Source organism: Miniopterus natalensis, chromosome X, assembly GCF_054644295.1.
Source record: "Miniopterus natalensis isolate mMinNat1 chromosome X, mMinNat1.hap1, whole genome shotgun sequence".
NCBI lineage: Eukaryota > Metazoa > Chordata > Mammalia > Chiroptera > Miniopteridae > Miniopterus > Miniopterus natalensis.
The window spans coordinates 77333626-77361282 of NC_142103.1; the positions used below are offsets into that span (position 1 = coordinate 77333626).

Consider the following 27657-nt stretch of genomic DNA (forward strand, 5'->3'; position numbering starts at 1 on the left):
AAAGAATTTATACACCTCTATGTTCATAGCAGCATAGCTAAGATCTGGAAACAGCCCAAGTGCCCATCAGTAGATGAGTGGATAAAAAAGCTGTGGGACATTTATACCATGGAGTACTATGTAGCCATAAAGAAGGATCTCTTACTCTTTGGGACAGCATGGATGGGCCTGGAGAATATCATGCTAAGTGAAATAAGCCAGGCAGAGAAAGACAAATATCACATGATCTCACTTATATGTGGAATCTAAAGAACAAAATAAACTGATGAACAAAACAGATCCAGTGACATAGAAGCATGGAACAGACTGACGAATCTCGGGGGGTTGGGGGGGAAGTAATCGAAGAATTTATATGCATAATCCACGAACAAAGACAATAGAGTGGTGAAAGCCTGGGGCAGGGGGTGGGTGCAGGGTAGAAGGGGTCAATGGTGGAAAAAAGGGACATCTGTAATTCTTTTAATAAACTAAAAAAAAAAAAAAAAAAAAAAAAAGACTAGACCTTTCAAAATGCCAGCTGAAAGAGTTAAGCTACTGAACACCATGAAGGAAATAGGACAGAGGCAGGTATGGAGAAATAATAGTAACTTGCATTATCTTCAGACAACTAAACTAATAAAAATAAACTGTTAAGCTTCAAAGAAATATTACAGATATTTTAGTTAAAATTAATTTAATAGCCCGGCCGGGTGTGGCTCACTGTTGAGCGTGAACCTAGGATCCAGGTGATTGGGGTTCGATTCCCAGTCAGGGCACATGCCCGGGTTGCGGGCTCGATCAATGACTCTCTCATCATTGATGTTTCTGTCTCTGTCTCTCCCTCTCCCTTCCTCTCTCCGAAATCAATAAAGATATATATTTTTTTTTAATTTAATTTAATAGCTAGCATCAAATTCTCAGTATTTGTATAATACATACAGTTCACAGTATCTTCATTAAATGAAACAAATGATTTCTGCATTCTACAGTAAATAAAATAAAAGACAGGAGGCATTTCACAGATTATAAAGGTGGTTTCTAAGAGGAAGTGTGTATCACTTATTTATCGTTCTTCCTTACTATCTCGGCATTAAAAAAATCACAATAAAATTACTGAACCTGTAATGAGTACAAGATCAAATGCGACACCTGGAAATGAAGTAGTTCTTGGAGAAGAGTAAGGTAAAAATAACGTGGAAATGCTTTTTTTACTCAGAAGTTTGATGTCATATATTAACAGCACAGGGAGACAAGATGAAATGAACTGTGCTATCAGTTTGTATAGAACCCATTAAGATGCCTGGATGGGCGTGGCTCAGCAGTTGAGAGGTGACCTAGGATGGGGCAATCGGGGTTCGATTCCCGGTCAGGGCATATGCCCGGGTTGTGGGCTCAATTCCCAGTTGGGGGCGTGCAGGAGGCAGCAGATCAATGATTCTCTCATCATTGACATTTCTATCTCTCTCTCTCTCTCCCTCTCCTTTCCTCTCTCTGAAATCAATAAAGATATATTTAAACAAACAAACAAAAAACTTGAGATGATAAATAAAACCAGCCTCTCTTCCCCCCACCCCCTCAGTATTTCCAGCCTATCCTATAAGAGGCATTTTATAGCCTCTTCCATTATCTATTCATTCAATAAACACCAAGTACAAGGTAAAATGCCAGGCTAACACACAAGTCTCATTTGAATTCAACCAATTTCCTTTGAACTGTCTCTGTAATACTTATCTTCCTAATCCTTTTATAGTCACCCCTTCAATAAGCACATCAGCTTCAAATACCAAATTATAAGGGAACTTATATTAGTATCCCAGTCAACTTTTCACAAGTTCCCTTAAAAAAGCCACCCTTTTTTACCTTTGAAAATCCAAAAAAGTTCTAATGTTGACATATTTCAGGGAAACTTAAATATGTAAATATTAAGGAGAATTTCTATACGATCTTCATTAAAGTAAATAGATGCACTGGAATTAACTGATTGAATAATATGGATGTTAGTACATGTTATTTTGCATTTATTAGCTTCACATGAAGGAAATAACTTTAACAGTCTGCAAGAAGGTAAAAATTAGAGGCATTATATAAAATTATTTGTCAAAATTAGTGTACTTTTATTGAAGTAATAATAGTACACTGCCTCAAATACATAACAAATGTAAGCAATTATCATTAATATCATTAAAAAGTAATGAGATAAAATTCTGAATTAATTATATGGTATTAAACAGGCAACCAAACCCACTTGGGGGGATATTATCTGAAGCAGAGAAGAAAAACAACAAAATACTATGTAGAAATGTTACCCTGAAATGGACTCTGATTCAGATAATATTAAACTAGTAATTGGTAAACTTCACCACTCACTAAACATGTGAAATCTTTTTTTTCTTTTTTTTAAAAATATATCTTTATTGATTTCAGAGAGAGGAAAGGAGAGGGAGAGAGAGAGAGAAAAACATCAATGATGAGCGAGTCATTGATCGAGCCCACGACCTGGGCATGTGCCCTGACCGGGAATCGAACCCTGATCGCCTGGATCCTAGGTTGACGCTCAACCGCTGAGCCACACCCAGCCCGGCTAAACATGTGAAATCTTTACTGGTCAATATAATGGAAAAATAATACCATACAATTAAAAAGTAAGCTGGGCATTAACTTCACATTTCTGAGGATGGGATAAGTGACAAAAACACAAGTACAAAATTCTAGGACAAGAAAATGGATTTCACAAACAGTATCTATACTGGTTAGAAATGAGAGGAATTTGCAGGGTGATTACAGTTATTCCAGTTCTACAGACACAAAGAGGATCAGAAGAGTTAAGCATCTTGCCCAAGGTCACACAATTAGTGACGTGGCAGGGTCAGATTTTAAAACTACGTTTGTTTGCTCTCTGAAAGCTGTTTACACAGTACCCAAACAGAATGAATCTGTTTCAGAGATACTTTTTGGGAGAAAAGTTATTACCAGAGATAGAAATAAAACAGGAGGCCCTGGAATGTATTTCATGTGTGAGTGAAAAGAAGGAATCTATTATGAAAATAAACTGAACTTTATTTAAATATTTTACTATCTAAAACATTGTATATGCAATATCCCTCTTTGGACACAAGAAAAGGAAATGATGTAGAGAAGACCTAACCTGTAATACACAGGTTGTTCACACTGCTGCCACACCAAAATACTTTTTACCCACCCTTTACTCCTCCATTAGACAGGAACAGTGTATTTAAGGAATTGAGAGCCCTGCTGAAACACTGGGTATAACTGGTCTAAGAGTAACCACATCTTTAATAAGGAATCAAATAAGAATGGCTGTGTGGCTTATTTCTGGCCAATGAGATACAAAGTATTCTTGAAGAGATCAAAAGAAGTTAGGATCTTTCCCCTCTATAAAATGATTACCACATACAGGTAGTAGGGCAAAAGTAGGTTTACAGTTGTTTGTACAGAAAAAGACATGCAGGTTATGATCATTAAGTAGCTTTATTAACTTAAAAGAACGTCACAATGGCCTAGTACAATCTTATACAATTTTGTAAGTGCTCAAGAAGGCAAATAATACATTAATTAATTAATAAAAATAAATAATACAAGAATAAATTGTTTCACATACTCACAACTATAAACCTACTTTTACCCACTCCTGTATTTATTGAGCAGTTGTTATATGCCAGTACTATACTAAGCACCGATGCCACTACTCTACAATACTTTTCTATAGGAAACATGAAAAAGAAATAATCTCCCTTTCATTGTACCTGGCATACAGCCTTAAGAATAAGCCAGCCCGGCCAGGCGTGGCTCAGCGGTTGAGCATCGACCTAGGATCCAGGCGATCGGGGTTCGATTACCGGTCAGGGCACATGCCCAGGTTGTGGGCTCCATCAGTGACTCTCTCATCATTGATGTTTCTATCTCTCTCTCTCCCTCTCCTTTCCTCTCTCTGAAATCAATAAAGATATATTTAAAAAAAAAAAAAAATCAAATGAAACCGAATTATGGGGGAAAGGACTCCTAAAATTCTTTTAGGAGTTAGAGTTTCTGAAGTTGCAGCCTACAGCATCTAATACCAATACTTTGTGCTAGAAAACAGTTTCATATAGTGGGAAAGTCATCAGAGGTTCCACAACTATTCATATGAAGCTAAAGTAGCAGCTAGTCTTTAGGAAAATTGAAAGCCACCTAAGAGGAGAGGGGCATGTCATTCCTTCTGACACCTACCTTCGTTTACACTAAATGCTAAACACTTACAGAAATATATGGAAATGACACCTTCTCAACTAAAAATGTTAATGCCTAAAATTTTCCTGAAAATAGATAAGGAATACTGGAGAGGGAAGCCTTAACAAGCCAATGTCAAGATGAGATAAAAATCAAATGAAACCGAATTATGGGGGAAAGGACTCCTAAAATTCTTTTCTCTGTTCATACAAATGAAATAAACATAAGAATGATATCAAGTATTTTAAATAAAGTGGAGGAGGAGGGGAGCCCAAAACAAGAAGATTGCACTTAAGGTAATTTTGCTAAAATCTCTATGACTTGAAGGTTTGGTTAGTTTTTAACTATATCTGAACAAATAAAAGTTGGATATAGGAAGGTTTCTGTTGAATATGAATAAGTAGGAACACTTTCAATTAGCCATGGAACACTGTCCAACCCTGTTTCCCCTAATTAAAGGAGATTTTAAATAATGCCACCTTCATGGAAACAGATCTTTGCATCCACAGAATTATTAAAAATACCACTGTACTGATATTCACAATTCCACAATTTGGGACATATCTGATTACTTTTTTCCACTCAAATATATTTCCTAAGCAACATTTACCAAACTACTACCCAAAACACTCCTTCAGCACATAAGAGGTATGTTGTGGCAGCATTGTAAAATACTCAAATAATTTTATTTTGTATTACGAAACACTTAAATAGTCATTGTTATCTAATACACACTGTGAATGTCCAAGAAGAGGGTAAAATATGCAAGGTGGTACATTTGAACTTATTTTATTTTCCATTTCTAATCCACTCACATCCCATAGTCTGAAAAATGTTGCTCTAAGCTTGAGGAAAATGGGTAACTTCCAGGCATCCCTTATTCGTCACACTACTTACATTTACCCTCAGGCCTATACCTCAAACTGCACTTAACTTTGACAACTATGTGATCTAAATAGTTCACAATCTACTTGTTTTAGTGTTATTGGTTGTCTCTTTCTTTTCCTTACCATCAGCCCTGTTCTTTATAAACTCATGAAACACAGAAACTGTATTTGCATAACTGTCTACTTTAAAATTCTAGAACAATTAGGCACTCTTAAATACAGTTTTTAAAAAACCTTCAGTAGTTCCTTATTTGTGAATTCAAATTACAACCTACTGTACAGTTAATCTTTATCTCCCTCCCTTCAGAATAAAGACAGTATATATCAGAGCTATTTAGAACATGGCGACCATGATGGTCATAAATTCACAAAAACTTAAGCTTTTCCCTAGAACTTTGAATCCTTTCAAAAAGCAATGCTTCTGTCATGAAATGAAGCACTATATTCATGAAAATCCCAGTGAGACCTAAAGTGATGGCATAGATAGCACAAGTAGCTCAATGAAAACTTTGAAAAATATCAAATGTATTATCTTTTCCCAATAATGTTTATACTCATCCACCAGCAGTACAAATGACTTTCAGAGAACACTTTAAAAGATATTTTAGATATGAGGTGTGCCCTACTGGTAAAGGAAGAAAGATTTCTAGCGAGACTAATACAAATAAATGGTCAATGATTTGGTCACAGCATCATTAGGCAGCTGCTTCTGACCTCTATAGTGGCCAATGGCTTATAATGAAGTGTTTCAAATGTCCAAACTGAAACTGAAACTTTCACCCTTTCCTGATGGCAAACCTCAAAACTTTAACAAGTTTACGGGTGTGCAATTAATTACCTGTCTTAGCATAATAACTACTTCATGGCCTGAAAACCAACCTTACATATCTTCCAGTTCACAGCTGCTAAACAGTTCTTTCACTTAAATTTTAAAAATTTTCTTGAGGTGTTGATATAAATTCCAACATTTCTCAATGCTCTAATATTGAACACCACCCCACACCCCCCCACACCCACGCCAAATGAAACATTATTATCTGGGGGGGGAAACCCAACAACCTACCTTTAAACTAGACTCATAGTCTGTGTTCACTTTGAACATAAGCCCAAGTCGTAAATGAATTTCCTTGGCTCGACAAAAGCTGGGATCAACATAAAGCACCTCCTGAAATGCTTTAATTGCCCTGAAAGAATATAGACATAAGATATCTTAACTTTTTAACATTTGCATGAATTTTTGCTTGGTAGCACAGTAAAACTTATGGTTTACACAATATTTTTAAAAGAAAATGCAGCTTTATAAAAATGATGTGAATGAACAGTTTTTAAAAAAAGACTAGAAAGGGGCATTTGGGTCTTTCATATAATTGAATGTATAAAATCTAATTTAATATAAAAAAATGAAAAGGAAGATCAGTTAAATTTATTCTCAATTATTGAAATAATTATTTTATAGCTTCAAATTCTCAGTGAAAGAACTGATTTAATTGTTTCTACAATTTCCAAGGTGACAGAAGGGTGAGGGAGTAGGATAGTTTTGTTTGCAGAGGAAAGATTAATCCTGTTTTCTAGTTTACTCCATAAAAATAAGTCTTCTTAAACCTATACTTTTGCCCTAGCCGGTTTGCACAGTGGTTAGAGCATTGACACATAGACTGAAGAGTCTCGAGTTCAATTCCGGTCAAGAGCACATACCTGGGTTTCAGGGGCCGATCAGAGCATGTGCAGGAAGCAACCAACCGATGTGTCTCTCTCACATTGATGTTTCTCTCTCTCTCCCCCTTCTACTCTCTCTGAAAAGCAATGCAAAAACTATCCTCAGGTGAGGATTAAACTGACAAAACTTTGTATTTTTACCTTTCATATTTAGGGTTACAAGCCATCTGCACCTTACTTTTTATATGGTGTGAGGTAGGGGTCAGTTTTCTTTTTTTTTTGTCCACACATATATCCAATAGCCCCTGCTATTAGGGAAAAACCATCTTTACCACAGTTCTGCAATACCACTTTGTCCTAAATCAATGTTCATACTCACCATTTGGGTCTGTTTCTGGATTCTCTGTTATATGTCACCCTCCATTGGTCTATCAGTCTATGTTTGGCCCAAATTCCTATTTTATCTTTTATAAAAGATCTTGATTACCAGTAGAACAAATATGAGGGTGAGAAAGGGACACTTTTCACTGAATACATTTTTATATCACTTAATTTCATCATGTGAATATATTATTCAAAAGCAAACTATTAAAATTTGGCAAAGAAAAAATATCTACTGTGAATTTTGAAAAGTGTAATATCAGATAAAATAGTATGTTAGACATCATTTTAAATCTTTCTACATGATTTAAGGCTTATCCCAAGTACAAACTCGTATATTTTTTGAAAAGTTTTTTATCAACTAGTCTCTGCCTCTAATATCTTAAGGGTGGCTATTTAAAATTTTACACGAGCCCTGGCCGGTTTGGATCAGCCGTTACAGCGTCAGTCCAAGGACTGAATGGTCCCCGGTTCCATTCCAGCCAAGGGCACGTACCTCAGTTGCAGGCTCAATCCCCAGCCTAGTCGGCATGCAAGAGGGAGGATACCAATCAATGTGTCTCTCTCATATCGATGTTTCTATCTCTCTCTCTCCCCCTTCCACTCTCTCTGAAAAGCAATGGAAAAAATATCCTTGGGTGAGGATTTAAAAAAGAAAAATGAATCTTAGACAATTTCAAAACAAAAGCCAATCTTTTATACAAAAAGTTCAAAATATTGCCCTGGCCGGTGCAGCTCACTTGGTTGGATTGAACCCATACACCAAAAGGTTGCAGGTTCAATCCCCAGTTGGGGCACGATCAGGAAGGGGGCCAACTTAGTTTTTCTCTCACATCGATGTTTCCTCTCTAGCTCTCTCTCTCCCTCCCCCTCTCTCTAAAATCAGTAAGTATGTCCTCAGATGAGGATTAACAACAACAAAAAGACAGTTTTCAAAATATCATTCCACAAAATAGAGCTAAACAATCATCCTATGTCTTTATTTTTGTTCATGCATCATCTATTTCCCAAAAAAATCTGTTTGTGGTTATGTGCATGTTTATTATAAAATTATAAGTTCTAAAAGGTAATGTAAAGGTAATGTTTCTTGTGAGGGTTGGGGACAATGGGTCTGGCATCTACAGCATTATGCCTGGTTAAATACTTTCTTCCTGAAGAGGAGCTCAGCATCTATACATTAGGTGGCTTCTTAAATGGGTGGGATGTGTATTTGTTTTATTATCAGATGTGTAAAGGCAGGAGTGGGGAGTCAAAGGCCTGACAGGAATTGGTGTAAATTACCATTTACTACTACCAGAGAACTCAAATGCAGCTTTCTATTTCTGTCAACTAGACTTCAAAAACATACTGCTAAGATGTTCTATTCACACTTTTCTCAAACCTTTCTAATATGAGGAGGTGCAGCTTTCAGCCTCTATACTCTCCTGGTCATGCCTAGTGCTACCACCTCCTAACAGGCAATTATGTGTGGCAGTAAGGGGGTACGGACAGGGGTACGGGAGGATATAATACACACACACACACACCAAACACATGCTTGGGAAGGGAGGCATAAGAAAGGTTAGAAAGGGAACAACTGCATCAATAAATGATGCCAATTAAAACATGATACAACTAGAAAAAGGTATGTAGGGACTTCTGGAAGCTTCTGGGTGATAGGAACTTTTTATTTCTTGACCCAAGTGATGGTTATGAATGTTTATTTTATAAATAAAATGTTAAGATGTGTACTTATGTTTATGGAGTTTTCTCTAAGCATACTGTATTCTGTAATAATAAAGATTAAGGCTAATGTTTCATAAAGTCCTAATTAACCTTACTGTATAAGATGGGACAGAAAACTCTCATATGGAATTGGGTCAGAACTAAGCAATGTCCACATGTGCCAATAAAAGACCCAGGCAGGCCTTAGTCAAAGATATCAAAGAGAAAGAACGAAAGCGGAAGACAGCAAAAAAAGAAAGAAAAAAGAAAAGTTCAAAAAGAAAAACAGTCTAAGGAAGGGTGTGTGAGGAAGGAAAGGAGAACATAGTGCAGCAATAACAACCCCTTGGGAGAAATATTTCTTATTCTGTCTCAGTTTTTATTTCCAGCCTTTTCCCTAAACCTACTATTTGAATATGTGTTTTACTCCACAGGTCCCTTTAGTACATATTATTCACTTAGTGCACAATATAATCACACAACAGCAAAGAAACATAGGTTTACTTTAACAAGTTATCTATGTATTTTTATTTTTACACAAAGGAAATTTTTTAAAACACTATTAACTGTAAGCAAAATCACATGTTCTAACACACTAGTCTGGGCCACTTTATGTTTACTCTTTAAGGACTATTAAAAGTGCCCATGACAATTAAGGTGTAGCCAATACATATCTAATCATCAGGTTACCCTGGCTGTTGTTTCAAAGTTCCCCCCAATTCAATACCTTACAGACTCAATCTTCAATATCTCATTACTAGATTACTGTAGTAGACTCCTTGCTCTTCCTCAGCTGTGAACTGGTTTATCTTAGGAATTTCTTTATGTAAATACTGCCCTCTTGGCTTCACTATTTCTCCTCAGGATGGTCTCTTGACTTGGAATATTTTCATTCTTCTGCTTCATCCTAAATTCACTATTACCTTAAAAACTCATCACCCAAACTCAACACTATTTTTTGCTTAGTGTTAACTAGCAGTTAGGTCCACTCAGTAATCAAATCATTTTATTCTCTACCTATTGGTGTGCTGGCTCCAGTTTTTCTAAGTAGTCTAGTCCTTCAGTTGTACATTCCCATTTTTCTAAATAATACAGTAAGATGTTTAAGTTTAATAGATGTTTGCTGATGCCATTACTTCTATAGTTGGCTGATTGACCTTTGTATGTGTGTGTTGGGAGGGGAGGGACACTCCACAGTCTCTTTACTAAAGCAGTTCTCATCTAGCAAAATATATCTAAGTTCATTTTCATTTTCTTTTCTAAACTTTTACCCATTTTTATCTCCTGGGTGTTTCTTCATCTTTTCCCCACCCAAGGGGGGAAAAAGGAATAGGAAAGGAAAAAAGCATGTAAGCATGTGTGCGTGTTGGGGGGAGTACGTGGAGAAAATAGGTAACACTCAGACTACATTTTAAATTTGGTCATTATTTTACCACATTCATTTCACTGAACTGCATGCAGCCAAAACATGGTCTCTATAGCACAAACTAAACTAAAACACCAAAGCATAAAAATTCTGCTGACCTCAGCATTCTGATTGACACAATTTTAGAACATAGAAATGGCTACAAAAAACTATGAAATTATTTCTATAGATTTTCAACTTAAAATTTTTTGCATTTAACATTTGCCATTTGCTAACAATTTAAAAAAAGAAATGACAGAAAACTAAAACCTCAATAGCACTACCTATGAAAAACACACGTGCCAAATATATTTTAAAACAGTGATCACAGCCCGGCCAGGCGTGGCTCGGCAGCTGAGCGTCGACCTAGGATCTAGGGTTCGATTCCCGGTCAGGGCACATGCCCGAGTTGTGGGCTCGATCCCCAGTCGGGGGGCGTGCAGGAGGCAGCCGATCAGTGACTCTCTCATCATTGATGTTTCTATCTCTCTCTCCCCCTCTCCTTTCCTCTCTCTGAAATCAATAAATATATATTTTAGAAAAATAATAAATAAAAAATAAAACAATGGTCACTTTTAATAAGATTTCAAGGAAGTCATTTAAAAAGCTTCTTTTAATCCCGACCAGTGTGGCTCAGGGGCTGAGCATCAACCTATGATCCAGAAGATCGAGATCCAATTCCCGGTCAGGGCGCATGCCCAGGTTGCAGGCTCGACCCCCAGTAAGGGTTGTAAAGAAGGCAGCCAATCAATGACTCTCTCATCATTAATGTTTCTCTCTCTATTTCTCACCCCCCTCCTCCTTTCCTCTCTCTGAAATCAATAAAGATTTTTTTTTTTTTTAAAAACAATTTTAAAAAAAGAAAAAGTTTCCTTTTAAAGTCTATCAACCTATAGTAAAAATGACATCAACTAAATGTCCCTAGCACAGTTTCAGTACATTTGGGGAGAGACATAATAAAACTCTTAAGTTCTCTGAGACTAATAAAGCTGAGTCCAGAAGATTTCCCTCAGTGATATCTAAAAGGGAGAGTATTCTAGCTCTGAATCAGTATGTATGCGTGTGTGCATATACATACATATATACATACATATATATATATATCTCACAGATACATATTTCCACACATATATATTTGGAAATTTAGAGGTTCCTTTTAAATGACAGAAATAGATTTGATGAAGTAATCAAAGAGACGGGTACAAGTTTTAAAGGTAGAGATGGAAGGAGAAGGCAGACCAAACAGAGTAGATAGCACAAACAAGATTATATCGGTAAAAAATGCTCAAGATGTGTTCAGCAAAATGTTAATACAGTGTGACTAACATAAAGAACATATTTAGGGAAGCATTAGGCTATAAGGATCATTTGACGTTGAACCAGAGGAGACCTTAAATGTGAGGCTAAATTAGAACTCTCATACACTGGGTTATTCAAATTCGCATTTGCTAATGTATTACTACCTCCTGGCTCTTTTGCCCTCTCTAGCCAGTCTTCATTTCACCACTCCAGACAGTGGGATACTTATTTCCCTCCCCTATTGAGAAATTTATGTTTTTATCCATAATTTCCCTGACTTTTCCTCTAAGCCCTTACATATTCTCTCTGGCAATCTATGAAACTGGTAAGCATAACCTTACCAAAATTACCTTAGTTATCTGCTAGTTTTCTCAAAACAGAAGTGTACATAATAAAGTCAACACATGTTAACATAAATGGTTTTATTTTAATGGAACTATACTGAAATTAAACTTTTGATCTAAGAGCATTAATTTGTATTATGATCACTCAAAAATATAAATTATCTATTAAATTTTTGCCAGACTCGATGCTAGACAAGCCACAGGAGCTGGTATCACGACTACATTAGGTTAATGTTTGCACCAAAAAAAGCAACTACACAGGAGAGCATAGATGCCTACACCCCTAAGAACACTGACTGGTACAGTACTAGGGAAATGAACCCTAAAGAAACTTTGCTTGTAATATGTTAACATTTCTATCTGTTTTAACTCACCTCCACCACACTCCCCTAATCCTTTTTGATGTCAACATAACAATAACCACTATGATCCTTACCCAGGCCTATCAATTAGATTTGGGAGCATTAATTTCCAAATTCTATACCTCTAGCACAAAATGATGTATCTCTTAGATATGCCACCATAAAACCATTCTGATATTGACCAATGGGATCACAAAAAGTTATAGCCTAGAAATAGGACTAAGAAGGATTTTCAGGGGGATATATTTAAAACTATGGCTACAAGTTGGAATAATTCATTGTTGTATGTATTTCAACTCATCTCACCAAAGGATACAGCTTTCTTACTATAAAAGGAAGGAGCAGCTCAGTTCAAAGTACACCTAGCAATCTGCCCCCTTCATAAACAAGAACAAGTAAAAAAGGCATGGTTGTGCATTCATGTGTGTATAAAGGAATGGCTTTATAGAGACTGGTTTTAGCTCTGACACGTGTATTTTACTTTGTGCTTTTAATGGCTTTCTTTCTCCTCTGAACATCTTTGAAAACGTTTTGTCCCAGAAAACTGAATAATCATGCTAAGTCAAATGAGGATGTAACAGTTGCTCCATTACTTTCTTACATGCATTCCTCCATGAAGAGGCTGCACCTGAAACTAGAAAAACGGAACTGATCTAGAAACTAACCAATAAAATCAACTCCAAAGAAAAATATGGCAACATAATATGGCAAGAAACAAGACAAATAACAGACAAAACTATATTTAATAAAATTACTCTTAATAATACATTAAGCCACAGTCACCAACTCAACACACATGTTGGTTGCATACACTACTATCAATCTAATCAAATACCAGCAGGCACCATTACTGAATACCAAATTTTACTTAAATTATAAATGTGCCAGATATACAACATTCTGACACACCCAAGGCAGATTCTTAGAGCTGACAATACTAAAAAAAAAAAAAAAAAAAAAAAAAAAAAGGGCGGGGGGGTAACACACTCTTTTCCAGAAACATTTTTCAACAAATCCCAAAGATTTTGGTATTAAATTAAAAACAGAAAATGGCTGATCACAGCAATTAAGAGATACCTATAAATAAAACCAAATACAACACAAATATACTTTTAACCTAAGGAAGAGTTCCTATCAGTTAAGGCTGTACTCTAAAACTCTCACTAAGCACCTGCTCCATGCTTTCTAATTTTGTGGATTTTCGAGAAATACCAAGACAAATTAAAGCAAAAGTTGGGACACAGAGTTTGTGAAAGAACATTTGACCAGGAAGACAAAAAACACAAAGGCGGGATGGATTCAGACAGGGTGTGAGTTACCATTTTAGGAAGCAGCTACAGTTGAAACTCAAGACATGAGAAAATGGTGGTGACCAGGACAGTATCAACAGACCAGAGGGCACTTATTATTTCTGACATTGCATTTTCATTATATCATTCAGTTTCATTTCTTAGGTCAACTGAAGGATACAGAAATCATATGTAGATAAGGAATCAAATGATATAATTTTCCACAGCTACAAGCTCCCTAAAAAGTTGAAATGGTCACATACTTAATAAAGCAATCCAATTTTGAACAGATGATGGCTTCACCTCACTGATTTTATGTTCATATCTTCTATCTACAGGGAGTTCACAAGTTATCACACACAGGTAGGTGAAAACTGGCTGGTGTGAGGTATACATGTCCATTTCCTAAAACTGTACAGTTCCTTGTCTTGGGTTTCACCTAAATTATTTCTGGCTCCCCATAAAAAAATGTACCAATGTATCTAGGAGAACAACTACGAATACTAATTACAAAATAACCACCTGTCAATATTCAAACCTGGGGAAAGGGCATAATAAAAAAATAATAAGATTGGGGAATCCAAGCATAAGCTTGCTTATCCTGTTAATTAAAGTTATATAACACTGAGTCCTCTACTTCCCTCCCCCCCAACACACACACCACCTTGCTTTCTTCACCTACAAAATGAAGGGGGAAAACTAAGTTATTTCTAAGACCAAGAGCAAAGAGGGAAGAAAAAACATATAGGAAAAGTCCTCCATGTCTCAAGTTTCATCTTCAGGGAAATCATATTCAATAGCTACTAATGAATATGTAAAAGCTCTATAGTACTCAGGGTGCCCAAAAGATAAATGACAGAGATATAACCTTTGGTCAAAACCTTCCTTTGGAAGTGGAAGCAACACTGACATTCTCTCAGGAACAAACTGGAATTACATCTAAAATATAGAAAACCTATCCTGAATAATCAACTGCAACTGAAGACTACCTGGAGAGCATCCTCATAACCAAGGAGGAAAAATGGAGACCGCATAGAGGCTAGTAGGAAGTGCGGAGGCGTGAGAGTGCTGGCTGTACTCCCACAGGCAGCAGCTTAAGTGCTGGAGGGATATCTCAACTTTGGCAGGCGCCAACTGAGAGCTTTGGGGGTCTAAACCACAAGCTGGGCTCCCCAGTCCACAGCACCAGAACTGGGAAAGTGCTCACATAACATGCAGCTGTGAAAAGCAGCAGGGATTCTGTCTGCCAGGGAGAGATGGCTGGAAATGCAAGCACCCTCTTAAAGGGCCAACGCACAAAATTTTGTGTGCAGCCACTCACCTTGGGCTCTGGCAGAGGGAGGGCAGAGTGGACTAGAGCTGTGTGAGGAGAATCTAGGGTTGCAGGCTCTGGGGATAGAGCTCAGAGGGACTTCATCTGGATTCCTGTGTTGGGTCATTCCCCCATACTGCAAAGGAAATCTTTCTCAGGCAGAGTTTTATCATCCAAGCAGCTTTTGCCTGGAGGGGTAAGCAATTGCCCAACCTGCTGAAAACCTCTACTGCCTGAGGCTCATTAAGAGACAGAGAATAACAATCAGCCTACAGGCAGAGGTGGATCCCTGGGTGCTTTGAGTCTGCCTGATCTGCTTCTGGACCCAGGGCTTGGAAAAGCAAACCTTGTTGCACGTCTCAGTCCTTTCCAAGCACACTCAGCCCAGCAGAGGGAGCCACAAGCTGTGGATTGCTGATAGCTCCAAATAGGGTACTCAAGGCCAGTCACAAACAGTGTCTGACACTGGCCTGCACCAGAGACCATCCAAAAAGACTGGGAGTCCTAGGAGATCTACTTAATATATCCATATATGCATAACCCATGGACAGGGACAATAGTTTAGTGAAGACCTGGGGGGTAGGGGGGTGGAAGTGCAGGGTGGAAGGGATCAATGGGAGGGAAAAGGGGGATATCTTTTCCCCTTTTGTAATACTTTCAACAATAAAGATAAATTTAAAAATATATAAAGATTAAAACAAACACCTTCCTTTGGAATCACAGCACTTACTCAGCTTAAAATTATGGAGAACAGAATGGACTGACAAAGTTGGATAAGTCTCAAATAAAAAATGTCAACGTAGGGCTTTATAGTTTACAAAATGTACTTTATCTTATTTGATCATCAACACTCCATAAAGTAGAAAAGGCAAGTGATTACAATGTACTTTTCAAAATCACACACATACACATATATATATGAGGAAACAGGCCTGGCAAGCTTATTTAACTCAAGATCAAACTAAGTGGCAGTGCTGAGACCAGAATACCAATCTCTCAACTCAAATTCTATGTTCTTTCCATTGGAGAATGCTACTGTCTGGTACACAGAAAAATTACAACGGGGCAAAGGCCATAATAATAGGGCCATACACTTAAGTTTATGAAATCTTATATATTGCTATTATATGTACTCTCTGACCCTGAAGGTGCTACCATTATTCCCATATTATAAAAGAGAGAATTGAGAGTCTATATTCCGGTGCCTAGTTACCGGAAATTGGTAAATAATAGGGTGTGTGCATGTGTACTGGGGAGAGGAAGAGGAGGGAGTAGTCAATCTTGTCCAGAAGTCTGAAAGGTAAAAATACTGGTCATCATAGATCATTTATTCACAGACCTTGATATCTGGGAGCACAGTCATTCCCCAGTTCAAATAACCTGGGGACCACTGGCCCATAATGAATAGCTGAAAAATTCTAAAAGCTTTCTAATCTAAGCCTTCTTTAATCATAATCTTACACCAGATTCTTTTAGGAACACATACAACTCTTATATGTGAAGTGATTCAGTATCTTTGAAGGGACATCTAATCATTTCAAGAGATTATTGAAAAATGTAGGCATAGGGATATTAAAATATTTTGTATTTATTACACACACAATACAGGGTGGGGCAAAAGTAGGTTTAAAGTTGTGTGTACATGACACAGAACTTATTATTGCATTATTATTTATTAATCATTGTATTATTTTCCATATGATCAACAGTGAATCTACTTTTGCCTGACCCTCTCTATACCAAACAACACACCAAAAACAAAAGCAAGTCATTTACTGGAAAACACTGGAGTTGTTAGTTTTATGCCAACTTACCACTGAAATGCATTGTAATGGAAGTAGACCAAACCAAGACCATATAAAAAGGCAGCATTCTGTAAAGAAGGGAAAAGAGACTTTTTAGGAAAAGCACTTAAGTTTAATGCTTATGACATTATTAATATAAAATATGGTATCCAAGATGTTTTAAGTTATTAAATCTCTATCCTGCATTACAGTATACTTGAGAAATATTTTTAAAACACCGAAATAACAGTGATGAGTCAGCAAATGACAGAGAATCCAATCAACTTGAAGAGATTCTCTGGTTTCTTTTTAATCAAACCTGCCCTGAAATAAAAAATCTGTCAGCAGAATCCTATGGGCAAATCTACAATAAAAACCTATTATTCAGGAATACAAAAATGCTTGGACTATGCTATCCTATTATCTCCTCCTTGTATCTATCTATGTTTTTTCTCTAGGTCTTTCTGTTTCTTGAACTGGATTTAATTTTATGTTCAGTGATACCAGGAAGACAGTTAAAATTCAAAGTAAATGTACAATATAAACTTAGAACAAATTTTAGTATTAAAAATAAATCACATGCTAAAATGACACCTAGCCATTTACATTTTGGGTTTTAAACATCAGTGATGCCTATTTTCAGTATAAAACAGAGAGACACTTATCCAGACTCATTTTGACCTCTGGCCTCCAAACAGGAACTGGCTACCTATTCCCTTTTTTCAAAAAAGGCAAATGTTTGAGTACCTACCTTGTGTTTGTTTTATCAATAAAAAATTTAAAAAAATTTAAAAAGGCAAGTCTATTTTAGTAAATCTTCCCTATTTAAATAAATAAATAAATAAGCTTTCATATTGATCTTTGTGAACAAATTTCTTGAAAACCTATATTCTAAAACTTGAAAACTTTGAACTCTTAATAAAATGTGTCATACTGTCTTGGGTTGCATTTCTCCAGAAGGCACCCAGAGACAAAAGATTTTAGTGCAAGTAATTTATTTGGAAAGTAACCCTCAGAAGCACCAGTAAAAAAGTGGAGAACTGAGGTAGAGAAGGGGAGAAAACCAACAAAGGGTGCAGTATGGCTGGTTATGAAACTATGAGCAACTGTGATTTGATCCTGCTGGGTATCTCTAGCAGTGTGGAACATTCCTCAGAGTAATCTTGTCCTAGGTGTGAGGGATCTAGAGTACTTACCCCACAACTGCTGTCAGTTATTGCTTAGAGAAAAAGAACCAGTGAGATCTAAAACCCAAAGTGTTGGGTGAGTTTGGGGGGTATACAACTATGTTTTTAACACTAAATTTAGTTCTGGGATTATATTGTGAATTTCCTTTGAATTCTGAGTATCCTTTTGGAAACACTGAAAAATGTTTCTTAAGTATATCTTAAAATCTACTACATATGAAAATTTAATTTCATTAAATTCTCATTACCCCCAACTTCCCAAATGAGAAAATTAGATGCAACAGTACTTACGAACGCTGCAATTCACAAAGTATCAGACAACATATATTTCAAAAGTTCGTATTTTTTAAAAAATTTTCATTTAGTTAGAAATGGTTTTAATCAGGATCATTCATTTACCACCCCATTCCCTGAAATAAGCTGAGCAATTACTAGGTGTCAGAGAAAATACTAAAATGCTGAACAGGCCAACCTGATTAAAACATACTTCTCTTGCTCTCATGTATACAAACTAGTGTATGTAGAAGGTGGGGGTGTAGAGAACAGGGAAATTCAGAATGCAGGAACAGTTAGCTCATGAAGTAGGTTAAGTTATTAAGTATTCTACCCTGTCTCCTTAGGTGGAGGTGATAGAGGGCAAGGGAGCATATGAATAAAAACAAATAACATCTTTCACCAATTTTTTTAAAAAATGTTTTTATTGATTTCAGAGAGAGGAAGGGAGAGGGAGATGGAGAAAGAAACATCAATGATAAGAGAGACGAAATTAAAGATGGAGGCAGACTAAGTGTAAGCTACACGGACAATCTACCGGGACCAAACTAGAATTACACCTAAAATATAGAAGAGCCATCCTGAATAATCAACTGCAACTGAAGACTACCTGGAGAGCATCCTCATAACCAAGGAGGAAAAGTGGAGACCGCACAGAGGCTGGTAGGAAGAGCGGAGGCACGAGGGGGCTGGCTGGGCTCCCACAGGCACCAGCTGAAGGACTGGAGGGATATCTCAGCTGTGGGGGTTCCCAGTGAGGACTCTGGAGCATAAACCCCAGGCTGGGATCCCCAGCCAAGAGCACCAGAACTGAGAAAGGTACCCACATAACATATGGCTGTGAAAAGCAGCCAGGTTTCTGTCTGCCAGGGAGAGACCGCTGGAAATGCACGCACCCTCTTAAAGAGCCAACACACAAAGTTTTGTGTGCAGCTACTCACCTTGGGCTCCAGCAGAGGGAGGGCAGAGTGGACTAGAGCTGTGTGAGGAGAATCTAGGACTGTGTGTTCTGGAGAGAGAGATCAGAAGGCACCCATCTAGATTCCTGTGCCAACTCATTCCCCCATACTGCAAAGGACATCTTTTTCAGGCAAATATTTACCTTCCAAGCAGCTTTTGCCTGAGGTGGAAGTAACTGCCCCATCCAGCTGGAAAACCTCTCGCTCTACCCAGAGGAGTTTCTACAGCCTGAAGCTCATTAAGAGAATCAGATTAATCAGCCTGCAAGCAGAGGCAAACTTCAGAGTGCTTTGAGTCTATACCTGACCTGCTTCTGGACCCAGGTCTTGGAAAAGTAGGCTTTGGTCGGCATCTTGGTTGTGCCCAAACACACTCAGCCCCGACAGAGGGGACCTCAAGCCGTGGGTTGTTGATAGCTTCAAACAGGGTACTCAGGGCCAGTCACAAACTGCATCTGACACTGGCCTGCACAGGAGACCATCCAAAAAGACTCAGAGTCCTAGCAGATCTACCTAATACATAGAAACAAACCCAAATAGGAAGCCAAAATGGGCACACAAAAAAAACAAGCCCCAAATGAAAGAATAAGAGAAGTCTCCAGAAAAAGAGCTCAATAAAATGGAGATAAGCAATCTATCAGATATAGAGATCAGAATACTGATTGTAAGGATGCTCAACAGCATACAGAAACTATGAAGGAAATTAAGAATAACATAGTGGAAACAAACAAACAAAAAAACATTGCAAGGAATAAACAGGAGATGAGGGGAAACTGAGGATAAGATAGTGAATTAGAAGATGGGGTATAAAAAATCTCAATCAGAGATCCAAAAGGAAAAAAAATTTAAAAACCAGGAGGGCAGTCTTAAGGGAGCTGTGGGACAACATGAAACATAACAATATTCAAGTCATTGGAATGCCAGAGGAAGTCAAAAGTAAGCAAGGGTTAGAGAATCTGTCTGAAGAAATAATGGCAGAAAACTTCCCTAACCTGGTCAAGGAAAAAGTCACACAAGTTGAGGAGGCACAGAGAGTCCCAAGCAAGAAGAACCCAAACAGGCCCATACCCAGGCACATCATAATTAAAATGCCAAAAATTCAAGACAGACAGAAGCTTAAATGCAGGAAGAGAAAAGCAATCTGCTACCTACAAGGAGCTCCCATAAGGTTGTCAGCTGACTTCTCATCAGAAATTCTACAGGCCAGAAAGGAATGGCAAACAGGAAGCCAAAATGGGCACACAAAAAGGTAATGTAAACTAAGGTAATGTAAACTAAGGATCTGAAACCAAGGCTACTCTATCCAGCAAGGCTATCATTCAAAATAGATGGTGAAATAAAGAGCTTCCCAGACACACAAAAAAAGGCTAAAGAAGTTTATCACCACCAAACCAGCATTGCAGAAAATGTTAAAGGGACTGCTGTAATAATAATAAGAAATAGAGTGAGAAACATAGCCATAAAGAATTAAAATAGGCCTGGACGGGCGTGGCTCCGAGGTTGAGCGTTGGCCTAGGGTCCAGGAGATTGCGGTTCGATGTGCAGTCAGGGCACATGCCTGGGTTGCGGGCTTGATCCCCAGTTGGGGGCGTGCAGAAGGCAGCCAACCAATGACTCTCTCATCATTGATGTTTCTCTCTCTCTCTTTCCCTCTCCCTTCCTCTCTCTGAAATCAATAAAGATATATTTTTAAAAAATTAAAATGGTAATAAATAAGGACCTATCAGCAATAACCTTAAGGACTTTAAGGGAGAGATCAACAGCAAAACAGTCACAGTGGTAGACTTTAACACCCCACTGACTTCACTGGATAGATCTTCCAGACAAAAAGTCAACACTATCTAACCCTACAACTTAATTAGAAAGCTCCACTGTGACGCGTTCTAGACCAGGGCTTTTGTTTGCTGGGAGTTTTTTGATTACTGCTTCAATTTCATCAGTTGTTATTGGCCTATTCAGGTTTTCTGCTTCTTCCTGATTCAGTTTTACACGATCTCACTCATATATGTAATTTAATAAACAAAACAGACTAACAAAATAGATCCAGAGACATAGAAGCATGGAAGAGACTGATGAATCTCAGGTGGAGAGATTAATCAAAGAACTTATATGCATAACCCATGGACATGGACAATAGTGTGGTGAAGGGGGAGAGGGGGTGCAGATGCAGGGTGGAGGGGATCAATAAAAAATTTAAAAAAGGAAGGATATCTGTAATACTTTCAACAATAAAGTTAAATTTTAAAACTTGAAATAAAATCAAAAGTGATGAGAGAGAATCATGAATCAGCTGCCTCCTGCACGTCCCCTACTGGCAATGGAGCCCACAACCCAGGAATGTGCCCCGAATGGGAAATAACTGGAATCGAAGCGTAACCTCCAGGTTCATGGGTTGAAGCTCAACCATTGATTCACACTGGCCTGGCCATCTTCAGCAATTTAGGTAATTATCTAGAGAAGGTGGTGTGGGGTACAGTGGAAATATGAGTTTATTGAGGGGCATTTCTGCTTTCAGGACACACTCTGCATTCTCCCAACTTCCTTACTTTGTTGATAGTTCATTCTTTCCCCCTCATGAACATCTTATCTGCATCCCTGCCACTGCATATATTCTATCAATTATTCAAGATCCATTTTAAACGCCATCTTTCCCATGAAGCTATGCTGCTTCAACTACTTCACCAGAGGTAATCTTTCCAGTGACCTCAGCACATTGTCTCTATCATATGACATTATTATATAATAGTAAGAATTTTATTTTATTCAAAATGCTAACATTTCTTTCAATAGGTTCTAACAACCCTTCGGGGTGGTAGAATGCCTCATTTATAGAGTGAGGAAAGAAGGATCAGAAAGATTAAGCAACTTGCTCAAAGATACAGGTACTACATAGCAGACATAGAAACTGAATCTGTTGTGGGCAGAAATATTAATATACTCTGTGATTGTTAGCAATAGTTGTAAGAAATATTGATCATGTTCTGTTAACTGTGATAGTTCTGTTCTAATTAGAAAATGCACTTTCTAACCTGGCTGGGAGTTATACACCCCAGGACATGGGAATTGACCTTGGAATGCTATCTATTCTCCTTAACTGCCTATCATCATCATGGAAAAATTAACGCCCGGCTGGCGTAGCTTAGCAGTTGAGCATTGACCTATGATCCAAGAGATCAAGGTTCCATTCCCAGTCAGGGCACATGCCCAGGTTACGGGCTCGACCCCCAGTAGGGGGCCTGCAGGAGGCAACTGATCAATGACTCTCTCATCATTGATGTTTCTATCTTTCTCTCTCCCTCTCCCTGAGATGAATAAAGATATGTTTTAAAAAAGAAAGAAAAATTAACCTTGTTACAGAAACAAAGGGGTCACAGAGGTGCCCCATCCTCTTACAAACACCCAGCCCCATCCCTTCCACCTGAAGGTGTCGTACCCTTTTGCAACCTCAGCCCACACATGCAATTCCTTTAACCTGTAAACCATTATACCCATTCTTATTCCTTTGTGCCCACTTCCCCATGTAATCTTTGTCTTCTACCCAATATAAAGAACTGGCTTATGGGGGGGGGGGGGGGGGATAGCAAGCTAGAGCAGATTTTATGTGGATGAAATCTCTGCTCTCCCATTTTACCACCAATATTGGAATAAAAGCTAATATATGATTCAACCTTGCCTCTGCTTAATTGGTTGAAGTAGCGACAGGCAGCCCAGACCCACTGCTGTCCAGTTTGTTATAAGAAATATTAATAATGCTCTGTTAACAGTGATCGTTCTGTTCTGATTAGAGAAAACACATTCTAACCTGGCTGAGAGTTGTAGGCCCCAGGACATAGGAGTTAAACTTTGCGCCTCTGAGACTCCATTGTTTCAGGGGAACAAGGTTATTAATCTTTCCATGATGATAGGCAGCTCTCCTTTTCTTCTCTCACCTCCTTCCCACAAATAAACCACATTCATTCCATTCACAAAGCTTGCTGTACAATCTAAAAGCCTTTGAATCTATCCCCTTTCCATTCCTACAGCCTTTCTCTAGGTAATTTAGGACCTCACCTGTTTCAATAGTTCGTTACCGGAACTCCCAAATTCTAACCTCCCCTTCCACTTACCCCTTTCAATCTACCTTCCACACCACTGCCAAGAGCTTTCAAAAACTCAAACATGAGACTTTCTTCCTACAATCTAGGAAGAGTCCCTACAACCTAGCCTGACTTAAAGAGTCTTCATTTTATGTTTGTTCCTCAATTTTCCAAATCTCATAGCCATCACATGAACATCTATGCATAAAATATGCTTACACATATCTGTGATTTTAAACATGTTTGCTTTCTCTGCTGAGAAAGCCAAAGTCATCATTCCTTCAACTCACTTTTCCTATCCATCCTTTAACACATCTCTCACCTCTTCCTTCCAAAAGTAGTATCTCACACATTTCCCAGCCCAAAGAGAGTTAGGCTTCTGATACATGTTTCCAAATGACTATCCATGTCTATTACAAATATGCTGTTTACCAACACCACTAGAATATGAGTGTATAAATGGTAGAGACAGAACCCAAGTCATTTTCTATCCCTATGGCAAAGTAACTGGCATATATATGTTATTTAGGAAAGGTTGCTGCTGAATAAATCAATCTCTTACAGCCTTAAATAACCTATTACACATTTTTCATCAACGAATACTTTACTGATTCAATTTATATTTAATCGCTTCATAATACAGTCTGAACTACCTTTTGGACATAAAGTTCTTTATATCCATCAGGCCCAAATAGAGCAGAAGTTCTGCTTCTAAAATTAATGCATGTTATTGCATAGTGATCATTTAATCAGGCTTGTAAAGACCATCAGACTTAGGTTAGAATTCCGGCCTTGTCACTTGCTATCTATTAATATTCATGAAACAAGTTAACTGAGTCTCAATTTCAGAGGTATGCTCTCAAGAATTAACTAAGATCATACATGTAAAATATTTAATATGTGACACTTGGGATTTCTGAGAGAAGGACGCAATGTATCTAACACTACCAAGAAAATTATCTAGCACATAATTGCTCAATGAATATAGCATGACACATAAAATTATTGCTAAGTCTCACATGCTATAAAAAAAATTACACATTAGCCCTAGCCTAATTTGGCTCAGTCTGCGGACTGAAGGGTCCCAGATTCGATTCTGGCCAAGAGCAGGTACCTCAGTTGCAGGCTCGATCCCCAGCCACAGTCAGGGTTTGTGCAGGAGGCAGCCAATTGATGTGTCTCTCCCACATCAATGTTTCTGTTTCTTTTTCTCTCTCTCTCTCCCCTACTCTCTCTGAAAAGCAATGGTAAAAATATCCTCAGGTAAAGATTAAAAAAAAAATTACACATTAAAAATATGAGGACTTCAAAATAAAAGAGTTATGGACAAGACTACTCAAAACAAACCTATCTAACATTATATAACCAGATTTTAAAAACAGCAACTGGTACATGGAGATAGCTGACCCACTCAAGCAAGAAGCTCAGCATGGCAACAGTTTGCCACACCATCAACATTAAAAAGGAACAAAACAATGAAGTCAGAATGCTGGCAACCCTTTCATTAGAGCAGAGATGGCAGGTGGTGAGACAATGAAAATAGCTGAGAGCTGTACAAGAAGACTAAGAACATAATTTAACTTTCTCTGGGGACAAACCCTGGATGCAGGTACTCAGGTTTAATTTTCTTAAAATCTAGGCTACAAGACTCCTGCTGCCAGCTCAGCAGACAAGCTTTTCCCTTTCCTACTGAAGTGTATCATTATAATCCCATTATCTTGGAAATTAAATTAAGCCATGAGACTTTCATGTCACAATTACCTTATTTACCAATAACATGCATTAATTTGTATAGTACAGTCTATTTTGCAAAAACATATACATCTTCTCTTACTGTTTTCTATACTAATTGTCATGATCAGAGAAAAGGAAGACATTTCTCAGCCTCCCTTGCAGCTAGGAGTGCTCATATTGTTACACTAAGTTCTTGTTTGTGAGGGGTGTATAAAGGAATGTGCGCTATCACATGATTCCCTTAAAAGAAAGGGTTGTTGCCCTCTGCTTCCTCTTGCTCTGACCAGTTCCTTGGAATGGAGAACCAGCTCCAAGGTATCAGATAAAAGACAACTCAAGAAAGAAAATATATAGGCCAATTTCAATTATGAACAAAGATTCTACACATTATCAACCCCAATCCAAAACTACCTAACAAGAATAAAAAGTTATTACCAATTTGAACATACCTCAGAAATACAAAATTGATTTAAAAAGTAAAAATAAAACCTCAGTGGATGCAGAAGAATTGCATACAAAAGAAAAATGTTGACTTTTAAACTGAAATTTTTCAAATTTGGCTTTCATTAGAATAAGGAAGTTCCTTTCTATTTTTAGTTTGCTAATTATTAAAAAATAAATCAATAAAGTAATTATACTTAATGGTAAAACATTTAAAACATTCCCTTTAAGAAGAGAAACAAGGCAAATGTGCTATATCACATCTTTCTATCAAAACTGTGCTGGCATCCTAGTTACCACAATAGCAGGAGAAAAGTTCACAAAAATCTGACACAAAGAAACATTATCTTTAATTACAAAGATCGGATAGTCCACACAGAAAATCCAAAGTAATATAGTCAAAGCCAAGTTAGTAAATTAGTGTAGTTGCTTGATAAATTTAACTTAACTTATAAAAGGCAAATACAGTTCTATATACCAGCAGAGAGATTAAAAAATGAAGATGACATTTATAATATAAATAAAATTGTAAGATATAAAATACATTTTTTTATATCCTCACCCAAGGATATGGTTTTGTCGTTGATTTGAGAGAGACATCAATGTGAGAGAGAAATATCAATCAATTGCCTCCTGCACTCGCCTGACCCAGAATCAAACCTGCAACCCGGATATGTGCAGACAGGGAATCGAACCTGCAACCCTTTGGTGCATGGGACAATGCTCCAACCACTGAGCCACACCAGTCAGGGCTAAAATACATTTTTAATAATATGCACAAGAACTTTATAGAAAAATTATGAAACTTTATTGAGAAAGACAGTAACCTAGTTACTATGAGAGTTTTAAAAAATGTGCGAAGTCAATACAATTCCAACCAATCCCTGGAAATCACTGTGTTTTATGATCCTGATTTTGAGCATGCTAGAATTGGACTAAATATTGAATGAATTATTAGGACAAATCTAAGACTCCAGATCTGTGCTAACTGTTGCAAACCCATTTACCATCTATCTGGTCCTTGCCTTCCAAGTAGGCTAGATGTGATCACAAGGGTCCTTAATAAGAGGGAGGCTAGAAAAGTCAAAAGCCAAAGAATGCAATCTGAGGACAAAAGGCAATGTCATATGGGGCCATGAGCCAAAGGAATGCAGGCAGCCTTTAGAAGCTAAAAAGGACAAGGAAACAAATTGCCCTTTGAGTCTGCAGAAGAAAATCAGCCCTAATGACAACTTGATTTTAACCCCATAAGACTCATTTTAGACTCTGGCTTCCAGAACTCTGACATAATTAAACATGTGTTGTTTTAGCCACTAATATCAGTGGTAATTTGTTAAAGCAGCAATAGGAAACTTATATAGTAGGCCACGCTCAGAGGAGGAAAGTTGTATGGAGTTTGTTCCTATTTTCACAGCTATTAACTTGGTGCCAGCCATAGCACACATGATAATGGGTCACTGGTAGAAAAAGAATGTTTCTGATACAGAAAACCAGAAGGCTGAAACCAGGAGAAATCAAATCCCACTGAATCAAGGAAAATCCCAGAAAGAGAAGAGTCAGAGGGGAACACTAAATTCTGTCAATCTACATGTTTGGCAGACTCTATCCGCATGTGTTATACTCAACACAGCTAAATTAAAGAAAAGCCATCTAAATTGATACTTAAGCTGCCACTTGAAGAAAGTTTGCAGTTCAAATCCAATAAACATAACTGTTTGAGATAAAGAGCAAAAACCACTTGCTAAAATAACAGAATTAAAAGTTAACATAATTTTCATAATGTCCAGTACGCAATGCAAAATTATGCAACATACAAAGATCCAGGAAATACAACACATTCTCAAGAAAAAAATAACAAAGATGCTAGAAATGACAAAGATTTTACAGTAGCTATTTTAATCATCATCAACTAACAAAAAATATGCTCATGAATAATAAAAAGACAGGCAATTTCAACAGAGAAAGAGAATAAAAAAGAACTCAATACAAAATCTAAAACTGAAAAACATAATATCTGAAGTAAAACTCAATGGTTTGAACTAATAATAAAATGAAAATGGCAAAGGAAACAGAAAATGAATCTCAAAACAGAAAAGCAAATTATCCAGTGTAAAGACTGAAGGAAGGGGAAGCCCCTCAGGGACATTTATATAAAAACAAATTATCTAACCTACATGGAAGTGGATTCCAAGGGGAGAAGAGAATGAACTCAAAAAAAAAAACACAACCACTATCTGAAGAGATAATGACAAAAAATTTCCAAATTTATTGTAGATTCCAGATGCTCAAAAAGGAATAAATATGAAGACAACCATGCAGAGGTATAGTATGATCAAACTGTAAGAATTTAAAGCTAAA

The 27657-nt window shown here is 37.4% G+C and overlaps 1 protein-coding gene across 7 annotated transcripts in view; it reads right to left on the reverse strand.

Moving 5' to 3' along the window:
* Positions 1-27657, reverse strand: part of KDM6A (lysine demethylase 6A) — a 212072-nt gene that overhangs the window by 88277 nt on the left and 96138 nt on the right. For all 7 annotated transcript variants that reach the window (XM_087829505.1, XM_087829510.1, XM_087829507.1 and 4 more), the window contains exons 5-6: positions 16660-16718; positions 6157-6277 (exon numbers count right to left, since the gene is read on the reverse strand). In XM_087829505.1, coding sequence (XP_087685631.1) covers positions 6157-6277; positions 16660-16718 — 180 coding nt within the window. The remainder of the gene's footprint in view (positions 1-6156; positions 6278-16659; positions 16719-27657) is intronic.